Raw genomic sequence first — 20,924 nt, 5'->3', positions numbered from 1 at the left:
GGTTACAGGCACATATACACAAACACTTATAGGTATATGTATATATACAAACACAATATAACCATATAGATGTGAATGTGTCTATCTAATGATATAAATGGTTATATTTATAGACAGAGAGATCATATTTTATTTTTCTAGAACTCTATTCAGGTCCTTAATATTTTTTTGTTTTTTTTTTGCATGCTAGATTTGTTTAGGTTTAAGAAGGGTATTTTGATCCCCAACTATTAATTTTACTACTTATTTCTTCCTTTATATATTTAGATGCTATGTCATTCAGTGAATATATATCTTTACATACATATAATTAATTTATTGTCCATTATGTCTTTTAAAAATAATATAAATTCCCTCTTTATCTCTTTTAATAAAGTTTTTTTTTTTTGCTGTTGCTTTGTTTAAGATCATGTTTGATACCTCTGTTATCTTGGGCTGAGACTATCTCAGGCCAATCCCTTGGTAGTTTACTTTGTCCACTGGAAAGAAATGAGACACTCATAACTTATTCAATCGTTACAAAATATTTGCCTAGTGAAACCATAAGGAGACTGCACAGAGATATACATTGAAGACCAACTGATTCAGCTGGTTAAGTGACTTGCCCAGGGTCACACAGCTAGTAAGTTTCTGAGGCATGATTTGAACTCAGAAAGATGAGCTTTCTGGAGGCTCAGTAGTCTATCCATTGAGACATCAGGAATTAGAAGCCTTAAGCAGTTTTTTATTTCTTTAAAGTTCTATTCTTCCCCCTCAAGGCTTCCAAGATTATATTCATTTTTTTTCAGATAAATTATTCTTGGTTGTGTCTTTAACTTTTGCCTTTGAGAATAGCATGTTCTAAGTTCTCTTTTCCTTTATAGGAGTAACTGCCAAGTCTTTTATACTCTTTAAAGAGTATCTGAAATCTTTTTTTTAGGTTTCTTATAGTAGTTTTCATTTGATCATGAAACTCTGGATATTGGCTATGACATTCTTGGGAGTTTTCATGTTGTTGTTTTTTGAACCCTCACCTTCCATCTTGGAATCAATATTGTGTATTGGTGCCAAGGCAGAAGAATGGTAAGGGCTAGGCTAGTGATAGCAAACCTTTTAGAGACCAAGTGCTCAAATTGTGTCATGTGAGCCCCCACCTAACCCCAGACAGGGGAGGGAGGAAGTTTTCTCATTGGGCTGTTGGGCAAAGGAGGGTCATGTGAGAAATGTCCACAGGTACATGTAGAGAGGGGGAAGGGAGTAGACCCTTCCAGTACCCATGCCATAGGTTCACCAACATGATTTGCCCAGGGTCACACAGATAGGAAGTGTCTGAGGTCAAATGTGACACCTCTAGTCTGTAGGCCTGCCTCTCAATCCACTGAGCAACTTAGCTGCCCTCTATGTTTTTTTTTTTCAGGAAGTGATAGATACTTCCTATTTTCATATTGTCCTCTGCTTTTAGTAGGTATAGGGAGTTTTCATTCATGATTTCTTGAAATATGGTAGTGGGTATCTGTATTGTTATATTTTAATTTCTTATTCTTTCTTTCCTATCTTCTAGTGCATTCATTTATAATATTATTTTAAAACTTGTTTCATTTTTCTATGAATTCTTGTAGAACTTCTGGTAAAACTGTTTTTCTTGAGGATTTTCCTGTAAATTATGTTGTTCTCTTCTAAATTTGTGGCTTGGGTGCTCCTGGAGACATATTTCTTTGTAACTGGGGTTTTCTTTTGTTTAATTATTTGTACAATCTTACCTCCTAAATGGAGATTTTGAGTCAAGATCAGACTCTGCACACTTTGGGAAGGAATTATGAGCCCATATTTGGTACTGATCTTTGTCTAGGGTTTTGTCATTGCTTCCTCCAAGTACTGCACGCTGTGTTCTTCAAGAAGCTCTGGGGAAGTTTGGTTCAGCAAGCTGTACTAGGGTGATCCAGAACTTGGCCTTATCTTTATCTTATCTTTAATGATCTGATCTCGTAGGTTCCCAACCTCCAGTGTGACATCTGAGCAACATAACTAAAAGTTCTAGCTGTCAACATTCTTATCTGACATGGGCACAGTACCCCCAGACACCCAGGCCAACTATTGTCAGGGAAACTCCCTTGCTTTGACTCCTCCTGACTTTTAACCTAGAAACACCCAAAGACCCCACCCAGGGTCCTGAGATGTTTACCCTCTTTTGTCCTCTAGATTTAAGGTGGACAAAGAGGTGGATCTTTATGCCTCCAGGCAGACCCCAGTCAGATGACCACCCCACTCCACCAAATGCCTGAGGGACTAACATTCTGGTCATCTAAAGAGTATATAATCCCCAGAACTGATGTCCTCTGAGGGACAGCCTCTCCATCCATGCTGTCCCCATGGAGGAACAGCCTTTCCTTTCATGCTGTCCTCCCAGGGAACTGCCCCCTATCTTGCTGTTTTACCTTGCTATCCTCCTGGCCACTCTCAACATTACTTTCTAAATTAATAAATCTCTTTTTGTTTTTAAGCTAAGTTTTGGTGTCATTGCATGCTTGCAAAAGGCATCCTTTCCGAACCCAAAATGGTATCTTTCCATGCCCATAACATTATCTACTTTTTCTTGGATACTTAATTGCATATTACAGGTTTCCCTAGCTCTGCACTGGTTCCTATACTAGAAGGCTTCTGTGCAGTGTGCTTTTAGGGTGCTTTTTCTTACTAAAACTCTTGTGCTTTTGATCAACTTTTTTTGTGTCAACCCAGGCTATAAAATATAATATAATTCTTCCTTAGATTTCTTGATCATTATTTGCAACAGTGCTAATTTTTCATCCATGCTGGAGTAGGAGAAGTAGGGGCTCTTCTGCTTTCATTCATTCTGCCATCTTAAGGTAGTTTCTTGATTAGGCAATTTTCAAAAGAAGAAAAGTAAACTAACATTACCTATATTTAAAAAATGCTATATTATCACTAATAATAGAAGAAATGCACATGAAACTTCAAAGTTTTACTTTGTGCCATAAGACTGGTAAATATGAAAAAAGAAAAAATGTGGCAAATGTTGGAGGTGCTTTGGGGAGATATATATTGATAGTTGAGCTATGAATTGTTTCAACTCTTTTGGTTATCATTTGGAATTATACTAAGACAATCACTAAATTGTACATCCTTTTGTTATGGGTGTAGAAAGATACCTTTTGGGGTTCGGAAAGGATGCCTTTTGCAAGCATGCAATGACTCCAAAACTTAGCTTAAAAACAAAAAGAGATTTATTAATTTAGAAAGTAATGTTGAGAGTGACCAGGAGGATAGCAAGGTAGAACAGCAAGGTGGGGAGCAGTTCCCTGGGAGGACAGCATGAAAGGAAAAGCTGTTCCCCCAAGAGGACAGCATGGATGGAGAGGCTGTCCCCCAGAGGACATCAGTTCTGGGGATTTTATACATTCTTCACAACAGTTAGTCACTCAGGCATGAGGTGGGGTGATTGTGCTGGGGTCTGCCTGGGGACATAAAGATTCCTTAGTTTTAGGGGACAAAGTCTGATAGAATCAAGGTGCATCTTTCTGACCATCTAGAGGACGATCAAAGGAAGATAGTCATCTCAGGACCCTAGGTGGGGTCATTGGGTGTTTTTAGTCTCAGAGTTAGAAAAACAACAAGGGAGCTTCCTTGGCAATAGCTCCCCTGGGTTTCTGGGGTACAGTGCCCATGTCACTTTGACCCAACAGAATCAAAATGAAGCCTATATACTATGAAAGTCAAAGAAAGGGAAATCTTTCATATATACAAAAGTATTTATAGTAGCATTTTTGTGGTGGCAAAGAACTGAACGGAAAGCGAGTGCCCATTAGCTGGATAATGGCTGAACAAATAGTAGTATATGAATTTAATAGAAAAATGTTTTACCCTAAGAAATGGCAAATATCAAGAATTCAGAGAAACTTGAGAAACCTTACATAAATTGACAGAATAAAAGAAGCAGAGCAGGAATCAATTTACATAATGACAACTGATATAAAGAAAAACAACACTGAAAACTGGAACCTTGATCTAGTTTTCTGTCAGCAAGATAGCAGACTATGGGGGAGGTGGTAGGAAAATGTATATTTTTCAGATATTACAAATATGTTCATTTGTTTTCTTAAGTGTGCTCATTTGTTACAAAAGATAGTTCTGTTACCAAGAGAATCATTGGGAAGTGACAGTAATGTTAATAGCAAAAAGGGAGGAGGCAACAATAAAACACACACATAAACAATAGCATAAAAAGAAAACAAAAGTGTGGTATTGGTTGGTCAAAAAAGCAAGTGTGTGTGTGTGTGTGTGTGTGTGTGTGTGTGTGTGTGTGTGTGTGTGTGAGATTGATGCCCCTTCCCTTTTTTGCTTTTGGAATTACTTGGATGTTGGTAGAGACTTCCATAATTAACTAAAAAATGACCCTGATCTTTTCTGGCAAATTAAGAACTCCCAAAATATTTAAAAATTTCCTGAAGAGTCTGTATAGTTCTGGGCCACTATACAAGAGAAAAGATCAAACAGTTAAAAAAAAAACTTTTTCCAATTTATAGGAAAGCAATCTAACAAATAAATACCTATTTAGTATAATGTTTTCATCAAGTGTTAAAAAAAATAAGCAGCTTTGCTCTGTCAATGTGGAATCTAGAGAGGTCCCTGCACTTGTAGCTTAGAGGAATTTGGTGATCCTCAATTTATTTAGTTTGGAGAATCCCCAGAGTTTGACTGTGTCACATGAGAGTTTGTCCCCTAGGGAAAATCCTACTTCTCTGGTCTCAGGCTAACAATAGACTTCCTGGTAGTTTGAGGTGGGTATAGCTAATCCCACCAGATGTTAAGTAACTCTTTTGTCCCAATGGTTTCTCACCCTAGGCTAAAGTCATTTACCTAGGTGGCCCAGCTCTGGGCTGGGTGTTTCCCTTTTGTATCCCTTGCAAAGCTTCTTCTCCTTTAGCTCAGTTGGTAGGTAGTGAGACTTTTAGTCTCAGGGTTGTGGGTTCAAGTTCCATGTTGTGTTGGAACTGCCATTCTCTCAAGTTTGGCATTCCCAGGGGTCAGTGTGCTGAGCGGCTAAAGCTCAATCCTTGGACTCTGTGAAGCTGTGTGTTGGCATGCAGCTCTGTGTCGAGGCCTACTATTGCACTGAACCCCTTGTTCTCTTGATTAAAGAGTGATTTTGACTATTTAATAGTTCTGTGTTTTTTCCCAGTCTACCATTCTATTGTCCTAGTTTCTCTACCCTTTTAAGCTATGCAGTTGCCTTTTTTTATCCCTTTTTTCTTTTCTTAGTTGCTGAACCCTATATTCTGTTTTTTAAAGATAAAATTCAATTTCACTGGCTTCTCACAGATCATCCTTTAAATTTTGATCCCACCCAAGTTTCTCCCTTAGCACAATAATTTATTACTTAATGCTTTTTAAAAATGAATTCTCCTGGAAATACCAGAATATGACTTGATTGATTGATTGTTTAGATCTTCACAGATGTGGTTTTAAAGGACCATGGCACCTCTAGAAATACTTAAACAATATTAGAACAACTATAGAACAACTTTTACTTCATCTCAAAAAGAATAACAATTAATAATAAAAACAACACCTAGCATTTATGTAGTACTTCGGAGATTTGCAAAGCATTTTACATGTTATTTTGTTTGGTCTTCACAACAACTGTGAGGCAAAGGTATTATTATCCCCATTTTACAGATATACCTAGGTAAGTAGTTCCTTTCTCCTCTTTTTACCTTTCCTCAGAGACCTACACAGGTCTTTTGACTTCCTGACCTGACTTTAAAAGTTAAGCCTCCTGGGTATCCCACTTTGCAAAAGTAGAAATATATGTGCAAGAGGTAAAGTTACTTGACCAAGATTATATAGGGAATTGTAGAGAGCCAGGACTCAAGTCCAGGATTGCCACAATATCTAGTATTCACTGTAACATGCCGGTCTAATCTTTAGCCTTCCAGTGAACTTTCCTTAAGGAGGTCTAACTGTTCTCCAAACTAACGAAAATTTTCTGAAAAGGGATTTTGTATATAGGATTGTTATAGAATCAGCCAGTTTGAGGCTTAGGTTCTCGATAAAAGAGCCCAAATGTCTACTTTGGGGATTACAGAAAAATTTGTTTGTTTCTTTTGGATAAAGAAGGCCAAGAAAGAGAAATGGAAGTGTCCATGTGTGGGTTACTTCTTGTTGTTGTTTAATTGGTCCAACTCATAATCCCATTTGGGATTTTCTTGGCAAAGATACTGTAATGGTTTGCCATTTCCTTCTCCAGCTCATTTTACAGATGAGGAAATTGCCTGGCTTTTATTAGGAGGAAATGTAGCAGAAACAGAAATGTTGATTTATTTTAAAACTTGGCAATATGGAATCTAAAAACTCCCAAACTTGTAGCCTAGAAAGCTCTGATGAACCCCAAGTTTTGGGTTAGTTTGTAAGTGGAGACCCCAAGTTACCGAGCTTGCCCCAAGGGAAGTTTCAGATTTAGCTAGTCTCAGACTGAACAATATACCCTAAGGTAAATGATAATCTCAGTTAGCTGGTACTAAACTGCTAAATTTCACTTTATTTTAGAAGTTTTCCCCATTGTATGGGGCTGATTCTCAAGAAGACCAAGACCTGGGCAAGAACCACCCTTTTAATATCCATTATAAGTAGCCCTTTCCCTTATACCCTAGCCTCTAGCTATGATTCCTTTCCCAAGCCTGATTTTATCCTGTCGGTGTAGTTTGAACACTCCCATTTTCTTTGTAGCTATAGTGATGTCAATCATCTTTCCTGACCCTGGATCCCCCAAATGGTATATAGGTTCCCCAAATTCTTTTGTTTCTCTGAGTTGTCAGTCTAGGGCTGTTGGCTCTCCTAGGGGTCAGCGTTCAGAGCAACCTGGGTCTTGGGGCACTGCATGGGTATGTAGCTCATAGCTCTGTGTGGAGGCCTTAAGGAAAGCTAACCCTAAACTTGGGGTTCATCAGATTTTAATAGGCTTCACGTTTGGGGGTTTCTAGGTTCCATGTTGATAAACTCTTGTTTTAAACCTGGGTTCTGTTCAATATAAATGTTTTAAAAAATACCTAGGGAATCACTCGAAGAAACTACTGCAAGTCATTTTCTCTCTGCTAGACTCAAGTTTCTTCACTAGTTAGTTAGCTGAAGGGAAAGGATTCAGTGTTGGCTAAGACATGGCCAGAGTGCTGGTATGGAGCCAGCACTCACTGCTCTGTTCCCCCTCTTCCCTGCGCCTGAGGACAATTTTTGAATGACCCACCCTTTTGTCCAGCCCCCCAAAGCAAGCACTTTCTCCCTCTGCTCTCTCTGGTAATGCTGGGGTTCACAGACATCTTGAATTTGTCCTCTGGGCACTCAAACTCAAAAGGTTTTGAGGTATTTCTCAAGATGAAGTGGAAGTGATGGGTGGCTGGAGCACTGGGCATGGAGTCAGGACAACCGAGTTCAAATAGGACCTCAGGTATTCTCTAGGTGTGTGACCCTGTACAAGTCATTTAAACCCTTCTTGCTTTATTCCATTGACGAAGAAATGGCAAACTACTTGGTTATTATTGCCAGGAAAACCCCATACCAGGTGCAGAAGATTGGACACAACTGAACCACTGAGCAATCTAGTTCTCTTAATAGGTTTTTAAAGCCCATCAGCCACGCCAGGAAGTGTGGGGTGTGGAAAGGGTATTGAGTCACAGGGCTTTAGTTCAAATATAACTTCAAATCCTAACTTTGCCATAGACTACTTATGAAGCTTTAGGTAAATCACTCTCTGGGCCTCGCTTCACCTCTAGCACCTCAGTTTCTTCATTTTCAAATTGGGATAGCTGGGAGATTTAATTTTTGAAATCCAGTCAGTAAGTCCAAAGGTCTGCATAATTTTTATTTAAACCCTTACCTTCCATCTTAGAATAAATACTATATATTGGTTCCAAGGCAGAAGAGTGGTAAGGACTAGGCAATGGGGGTCAAGTGACTTGCCCAGGGTCACACAGGAGAAAGTGTCTGAAATCACATTTGAACCCAGGACCTCTTAGGCCTGGCTCTCAATTCACTGAGCCACTCAGCTGCCTCCTGTATAGTTTTTGAAGAGAGGTAGAAAGAGGAGAAATGAAACTTATGTGTATTTGTAAAATGGGCATAACACCTAAGCCTCACGGATGTTGTGAAAAGAAAAACAAAATAACATGTAAAATACTTTGCATATTCCACGATAGAATACAGACATGTGTATAGAGTCAGACACTTTTTTCTGATTTTTGGAATTGCTCCTGTTTCCTTGACCCCTCTAAAATTAGACAGTCCCTAATATATCCTCCAATTAGAAATCAGACTACAAGATTTATATCTTGTTAATTGTTTCTTCTATTGCATAAAATCTGTCTCCATCTTTATTTGATATCCTGTGCCAAAACTGAGGCAGCCTGTTCCCTATTTATTATGCAATTGGCAAGTATTGCTTAATAAATCAATAAGCTCAGGTTCTCAATTCTTTGTTTTTTCAGTCATTTCACTTTTCACCCATCACAAGCTGGAACCTTGAAACTGTTTTCATTTTCATTTATCTTATTATTAATAATCTGAAATTATCTTTCACCTAGTTTGTAATTCTTATGTGAACTTTTAATTTCATATAGTCAGTTCTTTTTTGTGTGTTGGGGAGAGTGAGTAAGCCACCTTTAACTGGCCGCCATGCTTACCTGGAAGCTCATTTTAATTTATTTTTAACAATAAATACTCACTAGGAAATGAATCTCAGTGTTATATTTTATATTTTTGTTTTAATTCCCAATATACAATGGTATATCATATTTGTATTAGGAATATTTGTTATAAAATATTCTTTCCCCAATTAAGCCCTTTCCATGTTGCCCTACTTGAATTGATTTTGTTCATTCAAAATCTTTTCAATTTTATGTAATAAAATTATCTTTTGTATTCTGGAGTTTGTTTTATCAAGGATTTTGGCAATTATTGAGGAAAAGGAAAGATTTGGATCATTTCAACAACAAAGAAAGCAGTATATAAACGGGGTGGATAAGATGACTACAAAGGGCCCTTCGGGTTCTTTTGTGTGGGGCTGTACGACCTAGGGGTTCAGGAGGACGACCAGAAGCTTAGAGACGTGGGAACCTAGATGGAAAAATTGAGATTAGCGACGCGCTTTACGCAGGCGCACTGGCCCATTCACTGCGCGTGCGCCAACCCCACCCTGTCAGCTCCTGCGGATGAGAAGTTCGCGCAGTCCCCTGGACAGACGGTTATAGAGAGCTCCTCCTCTCCGCGTCTTCGCTCTTCCGCCTTCCCTTCCTCCAACGCCCCCAGCTGACGCCCGTTTCCGGTCAGTGGGCCCTGGCTCGAGGGCGTCCCGCCCCTTCCGCCCTGACTGAGGCGGTCCCTCCTCCTCCTCCTCCTGGTCTCCTGTCACATTCGGCGGCGACTTCCCCTCTCGGAGGCTCCCAAGTGTGATCGGGAGCCTGTGTCTAGGGGTTGATGGCGATCAACTATAATGCGAAGGATGAGGTGGACGGCGGACATGGTTCGAACCTAGTGATGGGAGGCCATTCGGCGACTGGGAATGCGATTGGAGGCGGCGGGCCAAAGAGCAGACGACCGGACAACACGGCCTTCAAGCAGCAGAGGCTCCCCGCCTGGCAGCCCATCCTGACGGCTGGCACTGTACTACCGGCCTTCTTCGTCGTTGGCCTCATCTTCATTCCCATCGGCATTGGAGTATTCGTCACCTCCAACAACATCCGTGAGTTTGAGGTGAGTGAGCGACGGAAAGACGGAGGTGGTGGTCAGGGAGGGGAGGGGTCGTGGGACACCGAAGTCTCTTTCCCACTCCTCCCCAATCCATCCGTTCATCAGCCCATCCCTTCTGTAGCCGTCTGCTCCGGCTGACCGTCCCAGATCATGCCCAGCCATCTCCTTGCCTGCCTGCCTACATGTCGATTTCTCTGTTTCTCTCCTCTCTGTACGGGTCTTCTGCCCAACTTGCTCCTGTGTTGTTCAGGGTCCAATGTGTGACTGATGAGAATAAGTTGATGAATGTGGAGGTTTTTATTTTTATTTTTTAATTTTAAGGGGAATAGGGAAATAAGCCCCTTTATTATGGAAGGTGTGTCTTGACACTTTGCTGATGGCGGATTTTTGTAAGTCTTACTCGACCCGGCTAATTTCTTCTGCTCAGTCTGCTGTTAAGCCTTACTGGAGGAAGTGAAGAAAAGAAACGATACCCTCCTGGACCTGCAGAGGCAATTTAAAATGTCATAGCGTAATTACCTGGCTGGGAGATTGTTCTGGACACCAGAGTTAACAACTGGACTGGGGAAAAAGAATTAGAAACACGCAGATGTTGATAATTTCCATCTGAAACATACAGATCAGCTATTAGATTAAATGCCAATTCAGGAAAGAGCATTTCACGAAAGCCCTCTGGGTTTGGATTTAAACAAATCTTTTTAGGTTTAAGGTATGAGATTAATAAAACTTTGAGTGAAATGTCAATCTTATTTTAAGTTTATAAAGTTTTATACTGTAATTTAGATGTCTTATTGCTAATCCTGTTCTTCATAATACTGAGAGGTAGGATATAAGTACTTTCCCAGCTTATGAAAATGAAAGACTGATTTTGATCTTAGAATTGGTTGGAGTGGGGAGAGAGCATTACCTTAAAAGAATGAGACGAGTACTTGTACTTTTGTTGGTAGTTTAGTAGCAAACTTTTATTACTTAAATCCAGGATTATTTTCAGAAAACCAAGACCAAATCTCCCACTAATGACTTCTGTTAAAATAGTAATCAATGAACATTTATTAAAGTCTACAATGTGCCAGGAGCCCTGGATACAAATAAAAAAGTGAGGCAGCCTCTGCTTTACAGGAGATTATGTTTGATTAGGGGAAGATAGGTGTTCACAGATAAATAAAGGCTATATATTTTAAAATATGAAGTGATGTCAGGGGTAGTACTAATTGGGGAAATAAGGAGTGGCCTTGTAGGAGGTGACACTTGACAACTTGTAGGGAAGTAGGAGTTTCAAAAGGCATAGAGATTGTAGCTTATTCCATTGGAGATTCAGGGGGATGGAGTGGGAATGGATAAGTGGATCATTTTGGTTGGAAGATAGAATGTTTGAAAGGGAATAATCTGAATGAACCCAGAAAAATAGGTTGGAGCTAGATTGTGCACGATTTTAAATGCCTAGAGGAGAAATTTTATTTTGACTTAAAGGCGGTAGAGTTATTGAAGCTTCTTGAACAGAGGAATGACTTGTTCAAACCTGTACTTTGGCTATATAAATTTGACTGATATGTATGATGGATGGTTTGGAGAGAGGAGACACTAGATCCAGGGACATCAGAGTACTGTCTTGTGTCTTTGCATCTAGCTTTCTGTAGGTAAAAATGGGTTTTAAAATGCCATTTTAGAGTCTAGGTGTTACCAGTAAATTAATTAACACTTCATGTACTATACAACCATGTATTATTATCTTTTTGCTTCTTTGAAAACATTTTGTTACTTTTAAAAGGAGAGAGATGAATACTGAAGTGTTTTGGTTTCTCTCATTTTTGGGGTCAACTGCTTTATCCATTTGTTTTTATAAAATAGTACAAACAGCTTGTACTTATGGGTATCCTAGTAGAGCTTTCTAGGTTATTCCTTCTTTCTATGGGGATATGTCTTATCATTTAAGGACACAGATGCTTGTTTTCCTATGTAATTTTTTTTGTTTAATTTACAGTTTAATACTGTTGAAGGCATTCCATTTATATAGATATGTGTGCATGTACTTATATATTTACAATTATATACACTCAAATGTGTGCATATATTTAAATCCTATTTCTGTGCTAATAAGAACTTTATAATAAAGAGCAGTGGCCTGGGAGTCAGGAACCCTGGGTTCAAGCACTGTATCTAACAGTAAATGGCTTTATGACTTTGGAAAGTTACTTAAACTTTCTGTGCCTCAGTTGCTTTTTCTATAAAATGAGGGATTATGAGAGTGCTAAAACCCCTTAAACCTTTAAAAGGTTATTTGGGAGCATGCATAAGTAATTTAAAAAATCTTGTTAAATTCGTTTATTTAAAGATAATGACAAATAAATCTTACATTTCTGTAGAGCTTTGAAATTTTCCAGATGTTTTGCTACCGTTGTCTTAATATCCTTACAGTTGCCCTCCAAGATTGGTAGGTGACTTATTTCCTTTTTACCGAAAGGAATCTGAAAGCTGTTTGAGGCTTATGGTATGCAACAAAGACCAAAGTGTTTAGGTTACTGGTCTAAGACTCTTTCTAGTACTTCAGAATTTTATCTAAGATAACTAACTACATTTGACTAGAAAAGAGCAATTCCTAAAGATGTTTCAAATAGTCGTTGACTTAAAGATAATGGGCAATAACAATTTGGACTTTATGAGAACATGTATCAGTTATGCTTGTTTACTTAGTAGTATTAAATTTTTTTGAGTAGTAATTATAATTATGATTATGAAGTTAAAATTCTATTTTTATATCATTGTGGCATGGAGGTGACTCTTGGGTCCTAGAAGGCACATGAGCCCACAAACTCTATGTGTTTGACTAAGTTCGGAGAAGTCCATGGTAGTTTCTAGGGCCCCCACAAAAATCATCAAGTAAGCTAGATTCTGGTGATGAATATTTTTGGTCCCAGAAACTCATGAAATTATTTGTGTGTAGGTCAGAGGAAGTATCCACGCAAAGCTTGGACTTGAACCTAGATCTCCTAAGTCCAAATTTAGTGTACTTTTCTTCCACAACATGAAAACCTTTGCAATATTAGCTTTAGTTTTGTAGAATGAGAAAGTTGAATAAAATGATCTTTAACAGATTCCTTTAAATTTTAATATTCTGATTCTAATTTTGTCTTTCTTTTACAAATTTTTATTTAAAATTTTGTTACTTTTGGAGATTTGTAGAAATGACAATGAGACTTTATCCTATCTTTTTAACATATAAAATTCAATAACTTCTCCAAACACTGCCCATTGTACCACCAGGACTTTTAATTTCATGGTTAACTTTAGTTGTCCAAGTATGTAGCCCAAAGTATCTTGTGTTTTCATACAGCTGTATAATATGAAGTTCTTGTTATCACTTAGAAACTGAAAACCACCCATACCTTTTAAGTTTATTTCCCCATTTCTCAATTTGTTTGTCTTCATTTTGTTGTATTTCACAAGAATACAGGGCACAGCAAATTTGGTATTTTTATGTAGGATTTCATTTGAAGATCAGGATATTTTTGTAATCTGCTTCAGATTTTCAAGTCTGAGATAAAGTTAGTTGATCATTACTTGCCTTCAAGGAATGTTACAAAAAGAGTAATAATCTATAGATTGGGCATCTAGATGGCTTAGTAGATAGAGCACCAGCCCTGGAGCTGGGAGCACCTAGGTTCAAATTTCACCTCAGATACTTCCTAGCTGTGACTCTGGACAAGTCACTTGATGCCATTTGCCAAACCTTTGTCCTTATGTCTTAGAATTGTCCTAGAATTCTTAGAATACTAAGACAAGGTAAGAATTTTTAAAAAAAATCTATAGATTACCTTGGACTCCCCTGAAAAAAGTCTGTTTTTTCCCTATTCAAATGCTCATACCTGGCAGTCTGCTTTTTTCTCCCATCAAATATATGTATGTATCCATGTATTGTGGGGTTTTTAGATTTACCTATTGTAAATAAAATGAAATTATTAGGAATAATGTAGTTGTAATCTTTTATACTTTGAAGTATATTCTTCAATGGATCTTTGATTTCATCACTGTAGAAACTAATAATCATGCATATTTTAACTCATCTATAATCTTTGACTAGTTCTCCATAAATCCTCGGTATTTTTTTTTACACAATTTCTCTCATACAATTATAGAATGGTACTTCTTTTAGTTTACTTAAACCTACCATGTGACTCTTTATTACCCTTGAAGTGGACCTCAACCTAATTGATATAATTCTTTGAAAATATTTCTAATTTTTAATCATGTCACAAAACTTTGAAATATATCAAAGAATTAATTGTATTTTCTTAAAGTATGTAATGATAAGAGGGGGCTAGTTAAAATTTTCTGAAGCAAAAGTATTTTTTTTTTTGGGCCAAGGCCCTCATTCGCCTTAATTGTGTTTGTAAGTTATATTGAACTAAGTTAGAGGAGGTCAAATGAGAGGATTCTTGAGTTTAATATCAATATTAAATAACACATGGTTATGTCTTTCCAGTTTAAATTTCTGTCCATAACGGAATTAAGACATCCAGAAGGATTATCTTTGTAAATTGTGAATATAGTGGAAAGAGTCCTGAGTCAAAGGACTTGCATTTGAATTGGAGCTCCAATACTTGCTACTCATGTGACTTTGTGCAAATTAGTTAACCTTTCAAGACCTCTTTTTCTTCCTTGTGAGGAGGTTGGTGGACACCTAGGATCCCTTGCAGTAAAATGTATTCTAAATTAAGATGCCATTTTAACAACCTAAACTTTGGTTCTTTTTTATATTCAGGACTATTTAACTTTTATAGGACTTAGTTCAATTTGAATTTAATGACTTTTATTGACCTCCATGATCCCAAATGAATCATATCATCCTTCCTCTCTTCTTGTATCACTCTCAGATGCTTAGAATAATTATTTTTTTAATCTCTGATTATTTTATCACTTATTTAACGACACTTTTGTTATTGTATGTAATGTGTGGCTGGACTCCCAGAGTCACTTTAAGTGTTATAAGAACAGATTTCTAAGTACTTCAAAGCAATGCTCTATGCACAATTGACACTTAAAAATACTTTTGACTAGGTTTCAGAAAAAGACATTCAGTAGAAATAGATCTTTTAAAAGTGAGCAAAATTATTTTAAAATGAAAATGAAAACCACAGGATTGGACTCTCATGTGAATAAAATAGTCTCACATGTATAGTATTAGTCTCTTGGTAACCGAGGATGACAATTGTCTTTGTGCATTTACATCTATGATAGATGAGCGTGCACAAAGACACTTGTGTGTGAAGGAGATTTAAGTGGAAAAGTCGAGGCACAGAGACAGTCCCACTCTCTCAGCGTTGGAAGCCGGGTCCAGTGGTACAAAAAGTTGTTACACCTGGAGACTTCCTCAGCTGCATTGGATGGCCTTGTTGTGCCTTGCTGCATTGCCCTCTCAGATGTTGAACCTTCTTGTTGGTTTCTTCCACCTGTTTGGCTGAAGCAGTCTTCACATGCTGGGTGAGCAAGGCCCTGGTTCACCAGGGGTCGACGACGACCTGATGGCTACCCTCACAAGGTTTAGCTGGCCTGTTGAAGCTGTTGCCCTGGGTGTGGCCGCTGCCACATGCTAGCAGCTACTAGGAGCCACAAGTGAGAGCTGGGTATCAGGTGGTGGTCAGAGGCTGGAGAGCTGCCCTAGGGGGGCATGACAAGCCCTCCATACCATAGATACTGCCCCTCCCTGAACACCCCATACACCCCTATGTATAAAATAGTCTTAGAATACAGTTCTGTGACAGTTCTATGTTCTGATTTTTTTTGCTTAATTAACATTTGCTTTTTAAAAAGAAATATGGATCTAGTATTTGTTATAAATGAAATATAATTCAGAGTATTTTGATGTAATTTTAAAAACTTTTTGAATCCATCTCCTAGTATATACATAGGAGAAACCATAAGACAAAATTAGCAACAATTTGGGGTCAGATAACCTAAAAATCTAGTGTTCTGATGATTTAATAACCTCTTCTCAGCCTGAAATAGTTCATTCAAACAGAAGATTTTTCCATTCATTACTAAAATACTTTCATGTTAATGTGTCTCAGATAGGACATAAAGTTCCATTTTGATATTAATATGCTTAATTCTACTGGTAATATACTTTGTTACTCAGCATTTTTGTTGGGTTACTTAATATAGACTTCATATTGATTTCCTTTAGAACTTAGTTACATTAAAAAAATAAAAGCTTTCCACTATTAATGTGCAGTGTATAAAGCTCATTCTTTACTTCTACCTTTTCCATAGCAATGGCCTGATAGGCTTTTCCTTAGGAAATAGAACATATTTTTAGAATTACCAGTTCTAACTGAAAAATTCAGTTTGATTTAGGGAAGTGATTACAGTGGTAGGAAAACAAAGTTCAGAAATATGATAACCCCTAAACTAATCTATTCATCCACATCTGCCCTCCTGCTTTGCTTCTTGTTTATTGTCTTTAAGACTTAAACCTGCCTGGCAGGTAACTAGCCAATCATTGTATGCTGAATTGTCCCTTTCATCCTTTTGACATTTAATAAGCATGAATTTTTTAAAATAATGGAACCTAAGCTGCTCTTAGAGCTCCTTGATACTTGTTATTGCCCTTCCTGAGTACTTTTTTTTCTTTCTGACTATAATAGAAAAGATCTGACTTATTATCTTTAGTACAAAACTTGTTTCATTCACAGGTATTATAGCCAACAGATTTCCTTACAAAGTGGACATTAGAGAGAACCAACCACCCTTGATGATTCAACTGATGAAGAACACTGTGGGCCACTTGAGTAAGGGTGCTGATATATTAAATTTGTAAAAGCTTTTACTCTGTAAATATATATTGAGCACCAGTGTATATAGGCACTGTAGAGAATACAAAGTATGAGACATAGTCCTTGGTCTAGGGTCATATAAATCTATTTAATGAGATAAGATATATGCACTTAGAATTAGAAAATTGTGGTGAATTAAGTCCAGGTTAGTCCAAACTCCTCATTTTTCAGTTGAGGAAACAGTGATTCAGATAATTTAAGCAACTTGATCGAAGTAATTAACTAGTATAGGTGACACTGGAAATGGGGTTTCTAGAACACTACAGGCATTTTTTTAGGATCTCAGTTTTCTCTCCAAAATAGAAACAGATATTAAACTGGTAAGACTTTTTTTTTGTTAATGATTTATTAATGATTTTAAATGACTACTTATATAAAGAGTTACTTCTAACAGTGGTGGATTTTTATATTAAAAGCAATGTCTATATACTGTAGACCTATAGTGTCTTTTTACAGTCTTTTTCTTTCCCCTTTTCTTGAAGACAAGTACTAGAATTGAATAAAGTTTTCTTTAGGTCTGTTTTCATAGGCTAACTTTCAGCTTGACAGATTCAACTTTGGTCAAATTTCATGCTTCTGCGTCTGCCACCAGTAACACAAAGTATTCAAATAGACGGTGTTCACTTATAAGAGATACTGAAGAAATTCATGCCTTCAGGAAGGAAAGTTGGACTAGATGATGTGTAAAATTCCTTCCAACTTAAAATTCTCAGGATCTAAGGCAGAAAATAAAATAAATATTACAGATAAGAAAATGAATAAGACAGATTTAAGTGACTTGTCCAGGGTCACACAGCTATTTGTCTGAGGCCAAAAGAGTTATAGTTTCAGGAAGGAATGTAAAGATTAAAATTTAGGGGGAGACTGAGGCAGGTAGAAATTAGTATCTCTCTGCAAGGAGTATTATATTTTTATGAGGTTTATTAAAGATTAAGGATTAAAGAAAATACAGGATAAGAAACACGTGCCTAGGCCAGAGAGACCTAGACAAGATAATCTCACATCATGGAAGAGCCGCGTCTGCTCCAAAACGGAAGTCCAAAAGAGACACAAAAGCCTTTGCAATCAGGTTAAATCCCTTCTCGATTTTGGCCCACCTGAGAATTCAGTGAGATTACAAAGCATTTTGGGGAAGTGGAGCAAGGAATTGTGGGGATTGAAGTCCAGAGTTAAAGTCCAATTTTACAGGAACAAGTACTTGCTTATTTTTGTAAAAAACAAACAACCTTATTGATAACTATTGTTTTTAGCCTTCTCTTATGTTAAGCAAAACCACTTGACATTAGCTATATTTGACAATGTATGCAAAATTATAAACCCATAGTTTCTCACCTAACCAAAGATTATAAGGATCATAGATCTAGAGCTGGGAGAGGGGATCCCAAAGACTATCATTTTATGTACAATGAAGCCAAAGTCCATGAAAGTGAAGTGTCTTTTTAAAGAGTTTTTAAATGTTCTATTTATTTATTTTTAGATTTTTCTTTTTTTCCCTTTTTTTCTATTTTAAATTTAGAATATTTTTCCATGGTTATATGATTCATGATCTCCCCCCCCCCCCAGCTGACAATCAATTCCTCTGGGTTATACATATATATGATAAGATTTTTAAAAAAGACATCTTCACTTAATGCCTCCATGAAGTGACTTTCTTATAGTAAACATAGTCTCATAATAAGTTTGGTTCAGTCTTTTTCAGTCATGTCCAACTCTGTGACTCCATTTGTGGTTTTCTTGGCAAAGGTACTGAAATCGGTTTGCCATTTCCTTCTCTAGTTCATATTACAGATAAGAAAACTGAATCAGACAGGTTTAAATGACTTGTCCAGGGTCACACATCTAGTTGTCTGAAGCCAGATTTCAAGAAAATGAATCTTCCTTACTGCAGGCTCAGGACAATATCCATTGTGCCACCTAGCTGCCCCCTCATAGTAGTAGCAGAGATAGAATTTGAACCCAGGTCCTTTGACTACAGAACCAGTACTTTTTCCATTGTATCATATTGCTTTCTCATCTCTTTTCTGTAGCCTGCATTTATGATTATAATTACATAGCTATTCTTTTTTGCTTTATTATACTTTAAATTTATATTGTTGGCATTGTATATATTTGTTTTTCCCAGTTCAGTTTACTGAATGGATTTGTATCCATTTGTCATCCCATGTTTCTCAGAATTCCTTATATTCATCATATCTCATGAGGCAATAATATTTGTTACATTCATCTATTATAACTTCTTTATCTCTAAAAAGAGGTCATTTCTATTTATATATGAATTGACATTTTAGCTGGTTGTAGAAAGTCATATTGGATTGGATAAGCAAATAAAAGGGGAAAGGTATTCTTTATCAAGAAGTAAGGATTATTGAGAGTGGGGAGATGTGAGTAAAGACAAAAGAAATATATGTGTAGTGAGGGGACTATTTGACTGAAATAGAAATTTCACATATGAAAGGATATTGTAAGGTATAGTTAGAAAAATTAGTTGAGTTTAAATTAGAATGTGAAGCTAAAGTATTTGAACTCAATGCTGTAGACTGTGGTAGAGGCATAGGGGTTGGGGAAGGAAGTTTTTTTTTAAAGCAAGAGTGAATTTTCAAACAACATTTTAGGAAAATGAATTTAATAGAAATGTGCAGTTTAGATTGCATAAATAACTTAAGAGACTATTGGAGTAATGTACCATGAATTGATAAGAGCTTGGATTTTGGGTAGTGACTGTGAGAATAATAAGGAAAGTTTGGGTGCCAAGTTGAAAGTTACAAAAGAAAGATTGATAAGATTTGGTGACTGGTTTGGTTTGACATGAATAGGAGAGAAGAAAGGAGTCAAAAACTGAACTTAAGTGACTAGGAAAATAATGGAGCTAATAACAGACATAGGGAATTAAGGAAGGGGGAGAACCTTTAAAATAATTACTGGGGATAGAGGGCAGTTAGATGGTTCAGAGGATAGAGAGCCAGGCCTGTAGATGGGAGGTCCTTGGTTCAAATTTGGCCTCATATACTTCCTAGTCGTGTAACCCCCATTGCCTGACTTACTGCTCTTCTGCCTTGTAACCAGTACACAATATTGATTCCAAGATAAAAAGTAAGGGTTTTAAAAAAAAAAGAAAAAGAAAAAAGGGAGACAAAAGACAAGGTATAGTTGAATGAACATTGATTGGACTTTAAGTCAGAAACCCCAAGTTGTGACTCCAGTTCTGGGACTAACTAGTTATGTACCTTTAGACAAATCACTTAGCTGCTCTTTGCTTCAGTTTCCATTTCTTTAAATAGAAGGATTTCATTAGTTGATTTTTTTCAAATGAAAATTTTTATTTAATTAATTAATGGTTACGTGATTCATGTTATTTACCCTCCCCCCCCATCTCAATTCCACTGGGTTTTACATGTGTCATTGATCAAGACCAATTTCCATATTATTGGTATTTGCACTAGGGTGATAGTTTAGACTCTAAACTTTAGAGTCTACATCCCAATCATATCCCCACCGAACTGATCAAGCAGTTGTTTTTCTTCTGTGTTTCTACTCCCACAGTTCTTCCTCTGAATATGGACAGTGTTCTTACTCATGAGTCCCTCAAAATTTTCCTGGATCATTGAATTGCTGCTAGTAGAGAAGTCCGTTACATTCTATTATACCACAGTGTATCAGTCTGTGTGTATAATGTTCTCCTGGTTCTGCTCCTTTTACTCTGCATCAATTCCATGAGGTCGTTCTAGTTCACATGGAATTCTTCCAGTTCATTATTCCTTTAAGCACATATACCACAATTTGTTCAGCCATTCCCCAAAGGGCATCCCCTCATTTTCCAATTTTTTGCCACCACAGAGAGAGTGGCTCTAAATAGTTTTGTACAAGTCTTTTTCCTTATGATCTCTTTGGGGTATAAACCCAGCAGTGGTATGGCTGGATCAAAGGGCAGGCAGTTGCTATCACTAGATGATTTTTAATGGCCCTCTAGGTCTAAAAACTAATGAAGACTTTGGATTGAGATTGCATTTAAGGTGACAAAAAATGTATAGAAAGTTGTTGGAAATGTAGAACTTGTGCTTGGAAGAGAGCTCAGGGCTAGAGATAAATATTTCTTTTTACTTTAAGATTTACAAACTACCTTTCTCATAAAAACCCAGCAAGATAGTTTGTACAGATATCATTAATCCAGTTGTACAGATTGAGAAATTGAGGCTTAAGCAAGTGATTTGCTCTCAAGATCACAAAACTAATAGGTGTTGAGGTCCAAACTTGAATACATATTTCTGACTTAGACTAGTACTTATTCAACTATATACCACATTTGACAGCCATGTATTTTTGTAAATTCACCACAGGGGCTCCACCCATTGTTGGGGCCCT

At 37.2% G+C, this 20,924-nt stretch overlaps 1 protein-coding gene across 1 annotated transcript in view; it reads left to right on the top strand.

Moving 5' to 3' along the window:
- The first annotated feature begins 9,162 nt into the window (after positions 1-9,162).
- The window catches only part of TMEM30A (transmembrane protein 30A), a 51,489-nt gene continuing 39,727 nt past the window's right edge, over positions 9,163-20,924 (top strand). The window contains exon 1 of the mRNA XM_001373889.3: positions 9,163-9,738. Coding sequence (XP_001373926.1) covers positions 9,463-9,738 — 276 coding nt within the window. The 5' untranslated portion in view covers positions 9,163-9,462. The remainder of the gene's footprint in view (positions 9,739-20,924) is intronic.

This window comes from Monodelphis domestica, chromosome 2 (genome assembly GCF_027887165.1).
Source record: "Monodelphis domestica isolate mMonDom1 chromosome 2, mMonDom1.pri, whole genome shotgun sequence".
NCBI classification, from domain to species: domain Eukaryota; kingdom Metazoa; phylum Chordata; class Mammalia; order Didelphimorphia; family Didelphidae; genus Monodelphis; species Monodelphis domestica.
Note: the sequence above shows the minus strand (reverse complement) of the source record. Positions and strands in the feature narration are given on the sequence as shown.